The sequence below is a fragment of the Acanthaster planci genome, linkage group LG17 (assembly GCF_054643075.1).
Source record: "Acanthaster planci isolate LZ-2023a linkage group LG17, COTS_SCS, whole genome shotgun sequence".
NCBI classification, from domain to species: Eukaryota; Metazoa; Echinodermata; class Asteroidea; order Valvatida; family Acanthasteridae; genus Acanthaster; species Acanthaster planci.
Window position 1 is genome coordinate 12027150 of NC_141793.1, and position 17153 is coordinate 12044302.

At 40.8% G+C, this 17153-nt stretch overlaps 2 protein-coding genes across 5 annotated transcripts in view; both read left to right on the forward strand.

Moving 5' to 3' along the window:
* The first annotated feature begins 383 nt into the window (after window positions 1–383).
* Window positions 384–16077, forward strand: LOC110973370 (pituitary tumor-transforming gene 1 protein-interacting protein-like). Of its 4 annotated transcripts, none has more exons than XM_022224147.2 (7): window positions 384–673; window positions 2239–2294; window positions 2558–2663; window positions 3021–3132; window positions 3657–3722; window positions 5356–5402; window positions 12402–16077. In XM_022224147.2, exons 1-7 carry the CDS (start codon window positions 550–552, stop codon window positions 12455–12457), a joined length of 567 nt encoding a protein of 188 aa, XP_022079839.2. In that variant the 5' UTR covers window positions 384–549; the 3' UTR covers window positions 12458–16077. The 4 variants fall into 4 exon arrangements, with proteins under 4 accessions (XP_022079839.2, XP_022079841.2, XP_022079838.1 ...); XM_022224149.2 differs by lacking the exon at window positions 12402–16077 and adding an exon at window positions 8994–11832; XM_022224146.2 differs by lacking the exon at window positions 3657–3722 and adding an exon at window positions 3530–3595 and having other exon boundaries at window positions 385–673.
* LOC110973366 (corticotropin-releasing hormone receptor 1-like) overlaps window positions 15052–17153 on the forward strand; it is a 74936-nt gene continuing 72834 nt past the window's right edge. Inside the window, exon 1 of the mRNA XM_022224138.2 lies at window positions 15052–15141. The gene's annotated coding sequence lies outside the window, so the exon portion shown is untranslated. The remainder of the gene's footprint in view (window positions 15142–17153) is intronic.

Here is a 17153-nt window from a genome sequence, read left to right on the forward strand (position 1 = left end):
CTCAATGAGTTAACACGCTACGGTCACAACCATGTGACTCGTGCGTTATTTTAGAAGTATGTGAAAAGCGCCCTCTTTGGTAAAAGCAAAAAAGTAATACGAACCTTACGTCATTTCTATAAGACTTTTAACTGTCGAGCAGCCTTCAGCACTTTGCAAAATAGTTCCTGTTTTTTAATCGCAGATAGATGTTACAATACATGTATATGCAGAATTTCGAGCGCTTTCATTAATACTTCAAACAAACATTTCGTAGTGTTCCTGTTGATATGACTAAAAACACAGACACGATTTGTAACTATTCAAAATAGCTCTGAACTCTCACTGTTCCGCCAAGTAAAGCGGTTGACCTTTGAACCATTATTAATCATCGTTGACCTCCAGGTGACCTCTTTGTAAGAACATAAACCTACCTGCGCAACCACCCATCAGGACAAGGAAATAGCTCCAGTAATCGTTATTATTTCGCGCCACATCGATATTTTTTCGGGGACACTTTTGAAAGGAAAGAGTTTTGTCCGTATTCTGAGTATCTGTAAACGGTTCAAGATGAAGAATTTGTTGTTTTCCTCAGCGGTTTTTGTCTGTCTAGCGTGTTTTTGTTTGGAGTTTGGTTTGATTAGCACCGCAAATGCAACGACCAACACTCCCCCCGCAACGACTATGCCCGACAGTGAGTTGGCCTATATGAGTCTTATTTGTTCGTATTATTATAGTATTATTAATCCATTCGGAAAGTTTTTGGACATCACTTCCCGTACTACTTGATCATTAAGGGGAACATGTCTGTTTAATTAGAAGTATTCAACACATGTCATGCATGTTGTGTGTAAAAAAATTGAAATGTTTCTCGAAATTGCATTCTGTCATGTGTGTCTCAAGTGCAGTGTGAGTCTACCAATGCCATGTCTGGCCTTGAATGCGAGTGTGAAGTTCATGAGGCTGAAAGCTGATATGTATGTCCGTGCTAGCCCCACTTGTTTGGCAAGGACTCTCACTCCAGATCCATCCTTAGCCACACATCCGTATACGCAATTTCGTGTCGATGTACTGAACATTTTCAGCGCACCCACTTATCATTGTGGGCGCAATTTCTTTTGCACACAGAGATGATCCTTAGCCTCTCCGCTTCCTAAGCTCCATTTATTGAATGATTTCACTCACATTGTTCAGGTATTTTCCAGTCTTTTTGCCTTCACCCATTCAATCTCACGGGCTTGCTCTCACAGTCGCCATCTTTGAAATAAGGTCGTTGGACATTACGTCTCTTGACCCCTTATCTTCTCAACGGCTGTTCCATGTCAAGACATGTAAGACACGGACTGAGTGATAAGATACTACATGTACCAATGGGCTCTGACAAAACACGGGCAGCAGATTAGATGTCTTGACATGGAACCACCGTGGCGGATCCATATTTCACACTTGGGACTCGAAGGGACAAAAATAATTTTGTTGTCTCTGAGGAAAATCTGAATCTGACCACTTGTAACCTTTACCCAAATATGCCTGAATTTTCATTGTTTATACGCTATTAATATCTCCCACACTCTACTGAAAAGGTTTCAGTAGCAGAAAAGGGAAAAATGTTGCATCCTGACTTCACTTTCCTCCTCATATATCATCTCAATAAAAGTCAGTCATGCCAGAAATGCTGGAAAGACACGAATTCTGGACTGAGAAACATTTACCGATGTTGTTGGGAAAAACTTAGAAAATTCTCTTCACTCCCCATAGACTTTGTACGTAACTGCTGAAGTGGAGTCAGGATGCAACATTTTTTCCCAGAAAAAAATGAGGAAAACATGCAAATCCCTGTACAAAATGAAGGGAGGGTTGCGCCCTTGCCCAGATGTGAAAGTGATAAATGGAACAACTTCTAACCGCGAGAACAGGTTCTCATAGGTCTATACTGGGGTAACTGCAGAATACCCCACCACTCTAAAATACGACCCTTGAATGACTGGTTACATGGATACAAGGTGAAAATCCCTTGAGAAGAGTGTGACACTTTGACCAGTACCTGGCTGTGAGGTTGATTGTGGAGGGTGGTGGGGTATTCTGCAATTGAGCTCTTGACTGAATAACTTTCAGCGTATATTCATTTAATAGGAGTGTTCCTTTTTCTATCAGTTAGTAAAATTTCTATTCTCGAAACTTACCATTTCGTATAGTATTTTGCTTTAATATTTGTTAAATTGAAGTTTTGAAGATTTCTTTTCTTGTTTCTCTCACTAGCTTGCAGTGCACACAATGGAAGCTGTGAAAAATGTGTATCCTTCCCAGGAGCAAAAGTGAGTCACTCAAACAAATTTTTTTTTTTTTTGAGGGGGGGAAATTGTAATTAATCCTCTTTAAAGTTTCTTGTTCACGTTAACGTCTCCGTTTGGTGATTTAAAATGGCTTTTTTTATCCCATTGGCCGTGACTTTGCCCCCATGCTGACTTGGGGCATGACCAACTCTGAACACATTAACTCTGGTCATATGATTACAACTGTTTCCATGGTGAGATTTGTTTTCAATTCTCTTCCCTTCCCCATTTTTTTCTTTTGACAGTGCTTCTATTGCGAGACTACAAAGATCTGTGCCAAGTATCCAGCCCAGGAAATTTTCCCGACCAAATATTGTGCCTTGTCTGAAGCGAGATGGGGAGTATGTTTCTGTAAGTGCCTGTAGCTCTCTATATATCATTGGGGTAAAATATCCTGCTCAGGGAGACTATTTCAATTGACTATGGTGATGGGCACTTTTGGGACTTACTGGGCAATGTAGGTATTTTCAACCGGTGGACTAGTCCTGTCAGTGCAAGAGAAACGAAAAATTTTGGTGGTTTCATTCACCTTTGACCCTTTCATGGTCTGTTGCTCTGATAACTAAAACAACATTTTTACTAGTTGTATATTGAGCAGTGTGCAATAGAAACATAGTGGGCCAAGAATGATGTTCTTCTGTTATGATTTTTCAATGGATTGTTGTTTGTCACCTTCAAATATTATTTGTTTGTTTGTTTGATTTTTAGTGAACTTCGAGGCTTTGATCATTGCTATGGGTGTCATAGGAGGCGTTCTGCTCATCGGCCTTGTCACATGTATCTACTGTTGCTGCTGCCGTTCCGGGAGCAACCGAGCCAAGTAAGGAGGGCAATATAAGTATATTGACTAGATGCCAAGTGATTTAAAATTTGATGTAAAAATATTGACTTTAGATGTGATGCTGTTAACTCTCTTGTTTGGGTGGGAGAGGATCAGTTGAAACATGCTTGCAAAGTCTTAATTTAGGCACTAGTTAGTTCGAAGGGGCATAGTTTTGTATATTGACCAGTACTGAAGATATTGTCAACATATTGAGCAACATTAAGGGATATTGAATGATTCGCTCTTTGAAAGTAACAGTCAAGATGTTGACTTGCTGCTAAAGACTCAAGCTTTGATAGCTACGGGGTTTTAAAGAGCCTGGAGGCTTGAGCGTTAAGCCTGTCTGTGTGGAGGGGTTCAGCTCTCGTACTGACGTCAGTTTGATTTCTTCCAGGTACGCTAAAGAGGATGCTAAGTTTGAACGGAAGAAGGCCGAGAGAAAGATGCACCACGAACAGAAGTAAGCAAGCTCCTCTCTCCCCAAAAGCCCCCGTTGACTAACATCTCTCTCTCCTTTTCAGAATAGACAGAGAGGAACTGGAATACGCACGAAAGAAAGCTGAACGTCAAGTCAGACGTGGCCGAACGTAAGACCATCCCCAGACCCAGTAGGACTTAGACATCCGTGCCGCTCACGCATCCAGAATTTGATCAAATTCATGCCAGCTGCTGGTAGACGTTTCACAGGCCATTTGTATCATGCACCAAGCAAAGTGTGACCCTAAATCCTATCCGATGCTCCCAAAGTCCAGTGGGAGATGTTGGAAGATTTTGCAGGATTGAGGAACGTAGAACCCATCCATGGTCACTCGACAAAGGATTTGATATAATCTTGAAAGTTGAAGCTCAAAACTTGTCTTTGAGTCCATGCCTCTGTGAATCGTGCAGGTTCCACTTGTGAGCACATTTTCTTTTGGTGGCACACAAATTCCGTTGTCCGTTTTAACCTCTTTCCCAGAGGGTTATTGGTTCATGGATTTTAACACGATGCTGGTTTTTTCTCTAAATAACCATGACCACAAGAGGCATAATTCACAAGGTGTTTGCACCCCGGATATCTTCACAACTAATTTCATTTCACTGAAGTCGGACAAACTAGAATGTTGTTATTGGTGTTCAACTGTTTGGTTCGGTGAAATGCAACAGCACAGCCTAAATCCACCCACCAGGGCGCACGCTTCATTGCATTGCTGCAGTTTTTGTCTGCTGGTGTTGGATGAGCTTAGATTTGGAGATTGAATCTCGGCCAATCATTGCCAGTCCTGCTCAGTGTATGTTTTGTTTTGTTTGGCGGGACAGAAAGTTCATTTATGTTCATCCAACTGCACATTTAGCGCCAACTACAGGATGAAGTGACAAAAAGACAATGAAGAACTGTTCAGTTTTAGAGGTGGAAGGAAAACCCCAGATAAATGTTCTAGGGAAAACCCACAGAATCAGGCAGGGACTGAAAGCCCTATCAACATGCTGACCTGGGTGGGATTCGAACCCGGGTCGCAGAGTTTGAAGGCGAGGATAGAGCCAGTACAGCAACCTGACTCGCCAGGTCAAATATCAAAGCCAATCAAATCACTAGATCAAATTGTTAAATTTTTTTGTGTTGTGTATATCCGAATTTCCCATTCCTGAAATGGAAAATACCGTTCACAGTTCCTGAGGTTTCTTAGTTCTATGAACGTGGTATTTTTTGTTTCTCATTGAAAAAAAAATTACCAAAACGTAGTGCACATACATATGCAACACCTCTGTCTGAGATTCTGCTAACTGCTCAGCTAACTGTTGTTCTCTGCTAAGCCAGAGTGTGACCCAGTCCTGTTCTCCAGAATGCCAAGGCTTGAGGCATCCTGCCCGTCCTTTTCATAAACAATCTGTGAATCGGAATCTCTCATATTGTCCGTTTGCATTTTTGTTTTTTGGTGTACATATGTCGTGTGTGTAGCCTGTCGCTTTTCAAATTTTGCCGGTTTGTTTGCTTGTAGACTAGAGCTTTCCACAAGGTATTTTTAGCATAGCTTTGCCCTGTTTGGCTCACATGTCATGAAAGTTGTTGAAATTATGACATTCGCACCTTCAGTGTTCGTCCCAGCAATCCCAAATTCACCACCGTTCTTGACATTTTGAATTGTGGAGAAAGAAACCAGATGAACAAGCTGGTTGATTCTGTCAAGCATTCTGTCAGGCAACAGCCAGTAACAATGTTACATCTTTTTATACCAACAGAAAGGCCGAGAGAAAGGCCAAGAATGATGAAATCAGACGGAAATACGGTGAGTCTGACAGTGTTAACGAATACCAACCCGTTTCTAGCTCGGCGCGATTTTTATCTTCTCTGCGCCATCAAATTGTCTTGTCTTCAAATCAAATGATGCCTATTGGCTGGAGCTACTCGTAGCATAGATTGGTGACTTGGAAAATGAGCATACAACGGGAGAGACTTGACCTTGGTCTTGAAATGTGACTGCAGTGTTGCGTTAACAAAGTCCAAGTCCTGTACGATGGCAACCTTTTTTGTTTTCATCCACTTACTGTACCATTCCAGTTACATCCACAGCTGCCACGCAACACGAGCAGAAAATGACTAATGTTCATACTCGGATCATAATTCATTCCCTGTCCGCAAAATTTAACTCTACCACATTTCTAACGCAGTAATTTCCAGAACTTCTCATTTACATTTTTAGAAAATTCATTGTTTTGCATTCTGTAATGTTCATCAAAAGCCCCCCCCCAGAAAGTCAGGTTTGCCGCTTATCAGATTAATACAGGAAGAAGTGAAGTCCATGTCTCTGTGTGGTGCGTGTATCTGTTATAGAGAAGAACCGTGTTTATGTATGGGCACATGTTTACCGGTGTGCTTGGATCGATCAGATTTGCACGTGCTCTGTATGCATTTGTTCAGCTGGTATATTTCTGTATTTGTGTTATCACTTTGCGCTGTTACTGACTTACCGATGTTTCCTTGTTCAGTGGTGATATTGTGGGAATTCCCTGCAGAATCGTATCCATTGTTAATGGATTCAACCCACCAAAACACGGGTTCCTTTCCAGTGAACATCATTCCAGATTTCCTGAGCATTGGGAAATGTTTCTGAAAATCTGAGCAATCACTACATAGACGTGTGCATTTTATAAAGGAAATTGTTACCTGAAAAAAAAACAGAGGAATTTCTCACTACATATAACCCTCCTGTGCTGAAGTCACTCTTTGGGTCATTTGGTGAACACCTCAATGAAGCACAGCTGTGTCGTGTTGTGCACTGCACCAACTGTCCCTCACAGGAATATCAGATTGCACTTTTGTGCTGCCCAACAACTGTGCTTCACTGTTTCATGTGCATCATTGTGCAGTAAACCAAATGCAGTGAAGAGGACTGCACAAAAGACCCTGGGTCATTTTGTGCTAGCAATCTACTGTGTACACACTGAACCTGTGACTGTGGGCATTTGTGCACATTTGTGCTGTAAAACCATAGGAGGGTTAATGTAAGGAAAAGATTGTTCCTTTTGCATGGGGCGTGCAGAGCTTTTGTTTTTGAGACTTTAGTCGGTCGTTTTATTGTTTGTTTCCATTATTGGAAGTGAGGAATTTCAGTGTTAAAATATCCTCGGTCCCTGTATGCCTTACATGTACTCTAGTTATCCACTATCTTACATCCTGCCACACTCAATTGCTGACCAGTTCAAGCTTATTGAATCTTGATCCAGCATTTCCTCTGGCTACATAATTCTGGCCGGGCATCTGCAGCAGTATTTTTGGATTGACTTAGAATAGTCCAGGCTAGAAATGATGCCACAATGTGCAAACTCTCCACTGGGTGACAGTACGACTCAAAAAGTTGCTGCGTGCGGATCTCGATTTTTTTTTTCTCAGCAAAACGACAGTGCAGGTATCCAAACTTTCCAATGATGTGACTTTTCTTTCCGTTTTCTTCTTTGATTGGCAATAGATACCGACAGAATGTTTAAGTCCCAAACTACAATATGTTCTTGAATGCAGAGCCGAGATCAATTTGTCCATGTCTTTTGTCAATATGTATGCATTCACAATTTCCACTTCAAACATGTGGCAACCTTTGGACTAACATATGAGGAGTGTATAAGTGGTTCAAAGATTTGAAAGTATGTAAGCAGTTCAGTCACATGATCAGATTTCTGGTAAGCAAAACAATCTTTACCCTGACCAATCCAATGGACTTTATATTCACGGGGCCGGCCATATTGAATTTGAAAGCGAGGTTAACTCTTCATTTTTGAATGTTGAGAGTAAAAATGAAGCAATGAAATGAAATTTCACTGACAGGACTGACACAGACTCAAGTTGATCGGTTTTCTGTGGCTAGGATATCTACGGAGCCATTGGTGTCTTTTGGTATTGCTCGTGTTTCAGAATCAATTGTTCTGTCTTCCGTTGTTTGATGTGTCTGATGTTACACATGATTGTTAGTCAACTACTTGAACTTTAGACTTTGTAGTTTTGCTTCCTTGTATCAATAACCAGCGTGTGTGTTTGATTTTCACGACCTTTACGTGAAGACAAAGGATGCACAAAGCCACAATCTTTTACACTGTTTGTCAACCTTAACAGACAAGACATATCTTGTGTAGTCTGTAAAAACCTCCACGATGACAGCTTTCTGATGGCAGGACATGCGGGAAAGGACCAAACTACTGAGGAATAAATTATCAAATCTACCGTACAAGTTTGCTTGGCCAAGTTGGCATGCTTGATATCCTATTTGTAGGCCCTCTGAAGGTGTCCACTCGTTAAACTAATTCTGTGAATCAAATGTTCGTCGACTATTTAAAAACTAAGCCGGAGTTTAATTTTCACTGTATCATGCATGAAACCAATATACATATGTACATGTATACCTGTTTCTAGATGTAATAATAAAAAAACCGGACGGTTAAACGTCACTTAGGTAGATCAATTTTCAAAGTTTCCATGCAGCTCCATAGAGGAGGAAATATCAAAGATATGGATTGACTCCTGGTAGAAAGTGCTGACTTGTTTCATAGTGTTGTGCTGTTGTCATGGAAATGTCAGCATCAGCACTCATCTTTTTGTTGACATCTTCCACACTGACTCATTGCCGACTAGAATTCATCACTGCTTGTTCATGTAACATTTCATGCCTGGTCCAGCATTTGAGTTAACAAATTTCGTTCTTTCACGAGAGGCCATTATAACAGTATAGTCCCATCAGAGGACTTTCTGTGAGTCCAGCGTTGATATCATACACTGTGGTGTCAATACACTTGATATTTGGCCCCCCCCCCGAACAATTTCTTCTGACATGGTCTGCCGTATTTCGGCCTCTCTGTCAGGATGAGAACTCCCACTTCATCAGTGTACCCATTTTTGAGGACCTGATGTTCAGAGGTTGTTTCTGTTCTCTTGAAAAAAGGAGTGAATTTTAATTGGAAGTTGCACTTCACTGTCAGTCATCAAGAAACAATGACATACATTGTTTAAGAATATGGCTACCACAGTAAGAAGTGGTCGTCTGCAGTGGCCCCCGCCAATGGCGGTGTGATAACTATTGTACATAGCCACTGTTGTGTGACAGTTGCTCCGGACAGAACCCAACACAGTGTTGCCCACCATTAGAGGGGGCCATTGGGAATGTCCAATGAAGCACTACTAGGTTCCTTTTTACATGACCCTGTGAATGATGCTCTGGTTAGGGCATCCTCTAGCATCATCCATGCAAAGACGTTATTTTCATTTCAGTTGTGAGTTAAACACTCTAGTGAGCACCTGTGCTGGCCCACACCCCCCGTCCCCCATTCTCCACGGCTTTTCGTTTGGCTGAGCTGTTTTTCTTTCTGTTTGTGTGTCCCCCGTCTCCCCGCAGGTCTCATGCCAGAAGACGAAAGCTCGTACCACAGGTTTGACGAGACTGCCTAAAGACTCGGCCGGGCATCAGTACGGGTGCTGGTTGGAAAGTCTCCGGCCAGTATAAACTGACCAAAAAAAAAAAAAAAAATTTCTGAACAAGAGAACAATGGCCATCGTTTCTACCACACGCTGGCTGGAACATTCAAGAACCAATTTCACTGTCTCTCAAAGGCCAGATACATGTAGTAAGAGATGAGGCTGGTGGTTTGTGAAGTGCCCCCATTAAGACTGTTAAGTTTTATGCTTTGCCTACCTAAAGGGCAGGTCCAAACTTAACAAAACTGAAGCAAATGTAAGCCCCCCCCTCCCTAATCACTCCCCAAATCCTTCACATTGGAATAGTATTTTTCAGGAGAAAATAGGCCTAGATATTCAACTCGATATTAATCATCGAATCGCCGTTAAAATTGTCAGAAAATGTCCCTGCGGGCCCGTTGCCAAGAGGGGGCCTGAGCCCCCCCCGTGGGAAGCTGCCCCCCCATCAGTAAAAGCATAAGCATGAAAAATATATTTTGTTCCAGTGATGTGGCTCCCCCTAGCTGATACTGTGGTTCCCCCCCCCCGTTAATGTCTGAAGCTGGCGACGGTGCTTTGACCCTATCGTTTCAAAGTGTGGAGAGAGCCAAGAGTTGTAGGAAGTGATGCTTTGTGAAATAGAGGTTGATGAAAGTGCACAGGTGCAGGAGCTCAGTTGTAATCAAGGGGTGGAATTTCCCTCGTAAAATCGGCGACAGCCATCTTATTAAGGGCTTTTCATATGTACCACCTTTATTAAGGCCCCGTCTCCCTCCCTGGATCATTTGACTTTACCTGTTAGCCGTGCGAAAGCAGACAAATTTTTTAAAGCCCCACTACGAGTACAAACAGCACCTCCGGAGTTGGACACAAGGGCTCGGATAAATGAATTTCCTGTGGGCATTGTTCTCTTGAGCGAGGCCTCTCTGGCGTCAGTTTTGTTAAAATGGATGGATGAATTTCTGATGCCTTGCTGGAAAACTTGCATATTTGCGTTAATATCTGCAATAATTCTCCAGGTTTTGAAGAAAAAAGTTAATGTGTATATGTTTTTAACTACAGTAGATCCGCAGATCAGAAAGAAGTTATCTTACATGTTAAAGAATTTAACATTCTTTTTCCCCCCGTTTCCCAGGGAATTTTATTAGTGTTACTTTTGGGTTCCCCCGTCCTCATCCAGTTTATAGTTTAATGGTCGAGCACTGCGAAAACATTCGTATTTCTAGAGTTAACACACCTTTCCCTTAGCATGGTTGCCCAGAATGAATGATTTTAATCACAAGTGTAATCATGTAATATAGTTAGGTTCTCTTGATGTTTCAGTACACATCACCTTGTTTGTCGAGGGGAACGGGACAGACATTGGCATATGTCTGGCTGTTTCTGAATACTACAGCTGCATGTGGAAATGATATATATGAACAAGCACTTACGAAAGTCAGGGCTAGGGGCTATGGCCATTTCCCATAGATAATGACCTAACTCTGAGCCTTAGCCTATTAATTCAAGCAAAATAGTATTACCCTCACTGCAACAACTCGTAGTCCTGTACACTGTATTTGTCAATTTTGTTTTTTTTTTCTATCTTATGCTGTATTTCTTCACAAGTTATGTTTTCACATTGGCAGAGGCTACCAAGCATTCTGAGCTAATAGCTGTAGCCTCCAAAACATGACAACCCTGCTCAAGTTTTTTGACAGGTGTGCGCGACTGCATGCAAATAATTGCACGATTTCAAAACTGGGCAAAAGTTGAAGTTAAAAACACCACAAATAAAACTCTTGTACATGATATCTTGTTTTTTTATGAAGGAGCAATTGTAAATGCGAACTAAGTAATTTTGATGGATGAAAAATAGTTATTATCCTTGACAGTTGGTATATATATATTTTTCTGAAGACTAACAGCTTACAGATACCTTCGAGCTCCACAGTTATCACATGCCATTTTGTCGTATTCGTTGGGCCTTTTCAAATGATAACGCGTTTGCATCAGATTTTTAAATTGATTCGCAGGATTTGAAAAATCCAACACTCATTTGGCAGCCAGAGTGGCTGTAAAACCGTCCTCATTTCTGCCAAATCTAAACCCTTTCTCTAGTTTTTCATCTTCGAGTTTTTTCCTAATTACATCTGGAAATTTTACCGAATAAAACTCATGGAAGTTGATCCAAAGAGAGGATCAAATTCCTAATGTGTATAACCATGTACTGTTTTGTATATGCCCATATCTATGCACGTACAGCTACAAAAGGTTTCAGAAGTTAAATGTTCTAAAAAATGATAAACCCGCTCTATATGCCGGTACCTAATATACACTTTATTGTAGATAATGATGAAAGTCCTTTCCTTAAATTTATGAGGGCTGTTTGAAAAATCCTAGACTGTCAGGTATTCAATTGATTAAAACTGCAAATGAGAGTTAGCTTAAACTAATTGATGTAAACTTTGGTTGTGCTACAAATTAATGACAATAAAATTTTGCACATTAACTAGTTGTACACACGGTCACGTTTCATTCAGCCACTGTCAGCTAATCGAAGGAATTTTTGTGGCAAACAAGTTTTAACGAGTCATTTGAAGTTGTAACTTAAGTTTTGATTGGGATGTTAACGTAGTGTTGTGTGGCAGTTGATTTTTTTTGGTGGATGGAACTGTGAGTTACTGGAAATCCATCAGAATTGTACATTTTGTTGGGAGATTATTTCGGATGTGCTTTCCAAGTGAAAGAAAATATTTTCATTTGACTTGAATAACGAATGAAACAGATTTGCCAGGAAACCCGTCTGCTTCCTGTATTTGTTTTTCGTCCGGTGTGAATTCGTGTTTTTCCCCCTTGTTTGAAACGTTTTACCAAACCAACCTGGTTTGCGCAGGGGTGAGTTTAATGGAAAACAAAGGATTATTGAAGTATAGGAATGATGGAATTGATTGGAAGTGAAAGCAGGAAAGAGAGATTCAGCTCGGTCGGGTTGTCACTCCAAAGGCTTTCATTGAATGCACAACCTCCCTCATTGATGGTGTTTACGAACATGATATACATGTACATGATTCCTGACAGCTCGTGGGAACTTTATTAATTCTCACAAAAGTCCGTGATTCGCCGCATCTTCTCATAAGATGGCGCCCTTGCCACTTTCCCACTAGCAGACCCAGCGCGCAAATGCGTCACAGTGAGAAATCCTCTCTGTTCACGTTCATTTGCATGCGAATTTCAGGACTTCCCCCTTCATGTTTTGTGCAGTTACTGCCAAATTGATGTAAAAAAAAAAAAAACGGCATGGGCTCGAGGAAACCCTCTTATCCAGGTTAACTGCTCGTATCCCTGTGTCATCCAATCTGTTCTGCAGGGTTGCTGAAGAACGAGGAAGAGGATAGCTACACAGAACTCACCGAACACGTGTAAGACGGCTTTCCCGTAACTTCACATTAATAACTGGGTGCAAGTTCGACCAGGGACCACTAGTCAACCTTTGGTTGTTTCGTGACGCACCTAGCGCATGTGCAGTGAAGTTGAAGTGCAAACGACCCTAGTCAACCGTTGTCAGGTCGCTGGGCTGAAGGGGAGAAAAGGTGGCCGCAGGAAGGGCACAATAGCAAAAATAAAAGTGAAAATGGTCGTCTACCAGTGACATACTGTTTTTTCCGGCACTTTTCTTATAAACTGGTCTTCTCTGTACTGTGCTATTGAAAAACGGTTTGTAGCAGCCAGTGATGCAACCAACCTTGATATAGGCAGGTCGCGAATAGTTGATTAGACCAGTCCAACCACCGTCAACAAACGTACGTTCAATCAGAGTTAGTCGAACTGTGGTTAACTGTGGTCCTTGATCGAACTTTTTCTGGGACTCTGGACAAATTGAATGACCTCCAACGTCATAGTTAATATATATGCAAATCCGAAATAGTTTGCATATTTTGACAGCAAGCGATGCCATATTTGCGAGTGTTTTTGGTTCAATTTTGGGTTGTTTAATCGAAACATGAGTTTCTGAGATGCTACCGTGTATTTTGTCGTTTCCATCCAGAATTTGATTACAACGTCCATTGACTGTTGACCGTTGGGTCTGCCTCTTTTTGGAACCTCATATATCTTTATTGGTGGGGATATTAATGTTGTAGTGTTCTTTCTTTTCTTGCAATAATTTCACGTTATGTTTAAAAAGAAGTGTGTTTTCTCACAGTAAAACTGAAGTTTAGTCTGGCGTCTCGCCCTTCTTGATGTCATTGCATTTTGATATTTTTTTTCCGGGGCATAGTTTCAAGTACTTTATTTTGATGGTGTGCCGATAGTTAGGGATAAATGAAGTCTTTCTTTAATAAGTTCGTATATAGATTCAACAAGCACCTTGATTTGTACTCTAACGATGTTCGGATTATAAACCTTAAGAATTGCTTTTACTAATAAGGGTTAAGCGGAAAAGTCTTCTGTCTTGAACTTGTTTCGTAATCTGTAGTTATTTTTCTCTTTATTATACAATGGTGTAACTGCATGAGTTCGTTTATACTAGGATCTATCTTACTTTTATACCTGAAAGCTGTTTTGGTTTACAAGACGCCTTTAAAATTCTGCAATAAGTGAAATGAAAATTGAAAAAAAAGGAGAAAGGGAAAAACTTATACAGTTGGTGAGATTTCCCGTCTGGTCAGACCAAGGAAGACGAATTCTTCAAAATGTCAGTCCAAAACGGAGGGGGAAATATGTCAATGCGTGGGCGCGAACCCCCCTTCCTTTCTGTTTGCCACCAATAATTGCTGGAGGCAGGGAAACCGAACCTCCAAATTATGGTTCAAGTTTCAAAATAGATGACACAACAAACGGGTCGTCTCGGTAACATCAGCTCTCGTCGCGTTTCGGACTCGGGCTTTTGGCACGCCTATCAGCTCTCTAGGGAAAAATGCACGTCAGGGAAATTGCATAATATTGTGTCGGTTACCGACACGTTACTATTTTTCTCCCTTGTTAAGAAGATTGGTGCACATGAAATGGAGGGTCTCCCCCGAAATAAGGGCTGTGCGACCGGTACGTCACGTGACCTATAGTGGGTAATAAATATCAACAACTAACATGGTGTTCACCAAAAGTAAAGTGTTTCATAAGGATCATTTTTATCAAAAAGAAAGCTGAAGGTAGGTACCATACTCAGACTACGGATGTGCTGGATACTGTACAGTAAACTTGGCTGTATTTGTAAACAACGCTCAAAACACACGATGCTATGAGGTTGATACCCACTACAGGTCGCGTGATTTAGAGGGCGCAATCGGTGAATTACGATGGAGCGAGGATTTGGGTTTCCAATGAAGTTTGAACAGTTTCTCTACTTTGATGTTTGTACGAACGAGAAATTTTCGGGGTCTTCTAGAGAAAAAGGGTACAGCAGAGCTGACAAGAGATATTCTTTTGGTTAATGGTAAGCTCCTTTTCCGGTTGGAAAGAAACTTGCTGTAGTTTTCATGGAATTTCACATAGTAGTGTGAATGCCTGAACAGTACGTAAGCGTTTTGTCTCCTGTTGATCAGGTATGTCAGGGTCGCTTTTTCCCCTTGCACCTGGGGTATTTAAATGTAAGGAAACTTCATTAGAAACTTAAATGTTTGTCATTCCCGCCTTTTCACGCGTACTGGCAGCTCTTATCGTCTGCTTATTGTTTAGTCAGACGCCGCTGAGAACTATTCTTATGCAAATCTCCATCCCAGGAAAACTTTGGGACACGACCACTTTCAAGTGTGGGGGTTCTCGTACCTTTTTCATATTACAAGTCGTGCTCAGTGGTTTGTATAAAATTGATTTCCCAGTGATATTAAACATTCGATGGCTATGATGGCGTTTATAATTTGTAACTTTAACATACAAGAAATATTTTGGTATATTGTATCGGAGAATTGGTACATTTAGCTAACCTCTCTTAGACATGGAGCATGTCCATTGTTGATACGGAATTGTTTGAGGTCTAGTTTCCAAGCAGAGTCCATTGGGTATGTAGTGCAATACACGCTGCCGATGCTGAGGGAGCGCTTTGTGCAGAACTGTCGTTGTTGATGGAGACAACACTGTTACGGTTTGGGTTGGGAATTCGCCATTTACAGGTAAAACTTATCAATCTTTTCGCAGTTGCCTTATCCTGTTTACTGTTGTACAATTTTGGGGACCTCAACTTGCAGGAAAATGGAACAGTTCTGGCAGAAAATGTTGAGTGCCCGCACGAGGTTTGTCGGAATGGTTGAGACATTGATAACTTAGTATACCTGCATGCACAAATAGGCGCTCGATGAAATTCTGTATTTTTGTATAAAATTCGTTACACTACCCTGCCTAGCCTTCAAACACTGGTTATGGCATGTAAGTGTGCCTCGGAATATTGAGAAGATGTCTGTTCTGAGGATAGTCTTTCAGCCGACTCGGAGGCGTCAAAGTGAATTTGAGTGACGAAGTCCTCAAAATAGACTTTGCATAGTTTAAGGGTGTTAGTTGCATACCCTGCTTCAGTCACACAGTGGTAGGCCTATGTGTTGCAACATTACAGTCTTTATGGACGACATTTGCATTAGTTCTGCTGTCATTTATGATTTAGATTCCTTAGTACACGTTGGTATGAGACTATGAGTGCATACAAATTTAAAGGATGCTTTTTCTTCGGGAATTTCATAGCTACAGAATTTCTGTTCGATGGGCAGGTTCTCTGTCCTCCGGAAGAGGGCTCAAAACCAAAGGAAAGACATAGTACATAAATAATCTAGGGTAATTTTTTTACTTGTGGTTATTGTTATATCTGTTCAGTCGCTCACTCAAATAATGCAAAAATTGAAATACATTTGGATGTTTCAGTGTGTTTTGTGCCTTTTTACATTTTTGTATTGTCCTATGATAATTTATTTGCATGTCGAGTAATATTATTTTTGGGGTACTTGGTTTATAATGTACATGTATTAGTGTGTAGGATGCATTAACCTCGTTTCCTCTTTATTTCTGAAATTAATAAAGTGTTTGGGCTAAACAAAAAGGACCTTGATTTTGAGTTTATAGCCCTTTGTCCATCATGTGTAGGTCTTTTGTCAGTTCGTGTCTCCATTCGTCTGTCTGCTATGCAGCTTCAATGGAAAACGGATTGTCATTTTGTACGAGATTGATAAATGTAACTAAGAGCCCAAAATTAACTTGGTTTCTTCATGCATCTTGAATTGAAATCGATATTAACTTCTTCATTTTTGGGACCCGAGAGTAAGAATAATAGCAACGAAATAAAAGTTCATGGCAAATTAATGTCAATTTTACCTTTTGAATAATTGAGAATTTCTGATAGATTCTATCAAATTCTTTTAAAGTCATGTTTAAAAAAGAAAAGATAAAAGTGAGCTCAGGAACCCCAAATAGTCTGGCACCATCCCATTTACCAGATTACATTGAGCATGATCGATTCGGGGAACGCGATAAAAATGGCTTCCCTGTGAATAAGTATGATCATGACCTTTTGGAAGCAACAACAAGATAATCAAACATCAACAGCTTGTGATTCGGTCCTCTATGATTTTTGCCTATAGCAGGTAAATTATTGCTTATCGATATTCTGTACCCAGGAGTGAAATGACTGGTAAGAGTTTGTTTGTCTAAACATATAAATAGATACAAGAAAACGCTTACCAGCAAATCTGGAGCACAAGCCTCGTGAGTTGAAAAATATCGACGACCTGCAAGAAGTTTGCAAGTTGTTCTTTCTTGGGTTAAACTTTGCAGTTTCACCCAAGAAATGCACCGAGGCTGTTTTCGATCTAATTCTTGATCTGTTTTAACTGTGAAGAGGAAACTCAATCCACAAACTCAGAGTTTATTACAAAAGGTTGGAGCCTTCCAAATCATCGAGCCTAGAAGTCACTCATTTTGTTCCTTCAGGGGGAAAAAATTTTTGACAAATTTACACCTCCACTTTCGCACAGGAAAGTCAAACAGAGAACTTGAAAGACATGTAGAAATCAACCTCGACTCCATACGCTGCATGCGCGTTTCCTTCACTAGCCCCTGGTCGTGTAATATGTTATTAAAATGGCGTTGACTGACTATTCAGGATGAATATTCTTAAACGAGCTTGAAAGACAGGCAGAAA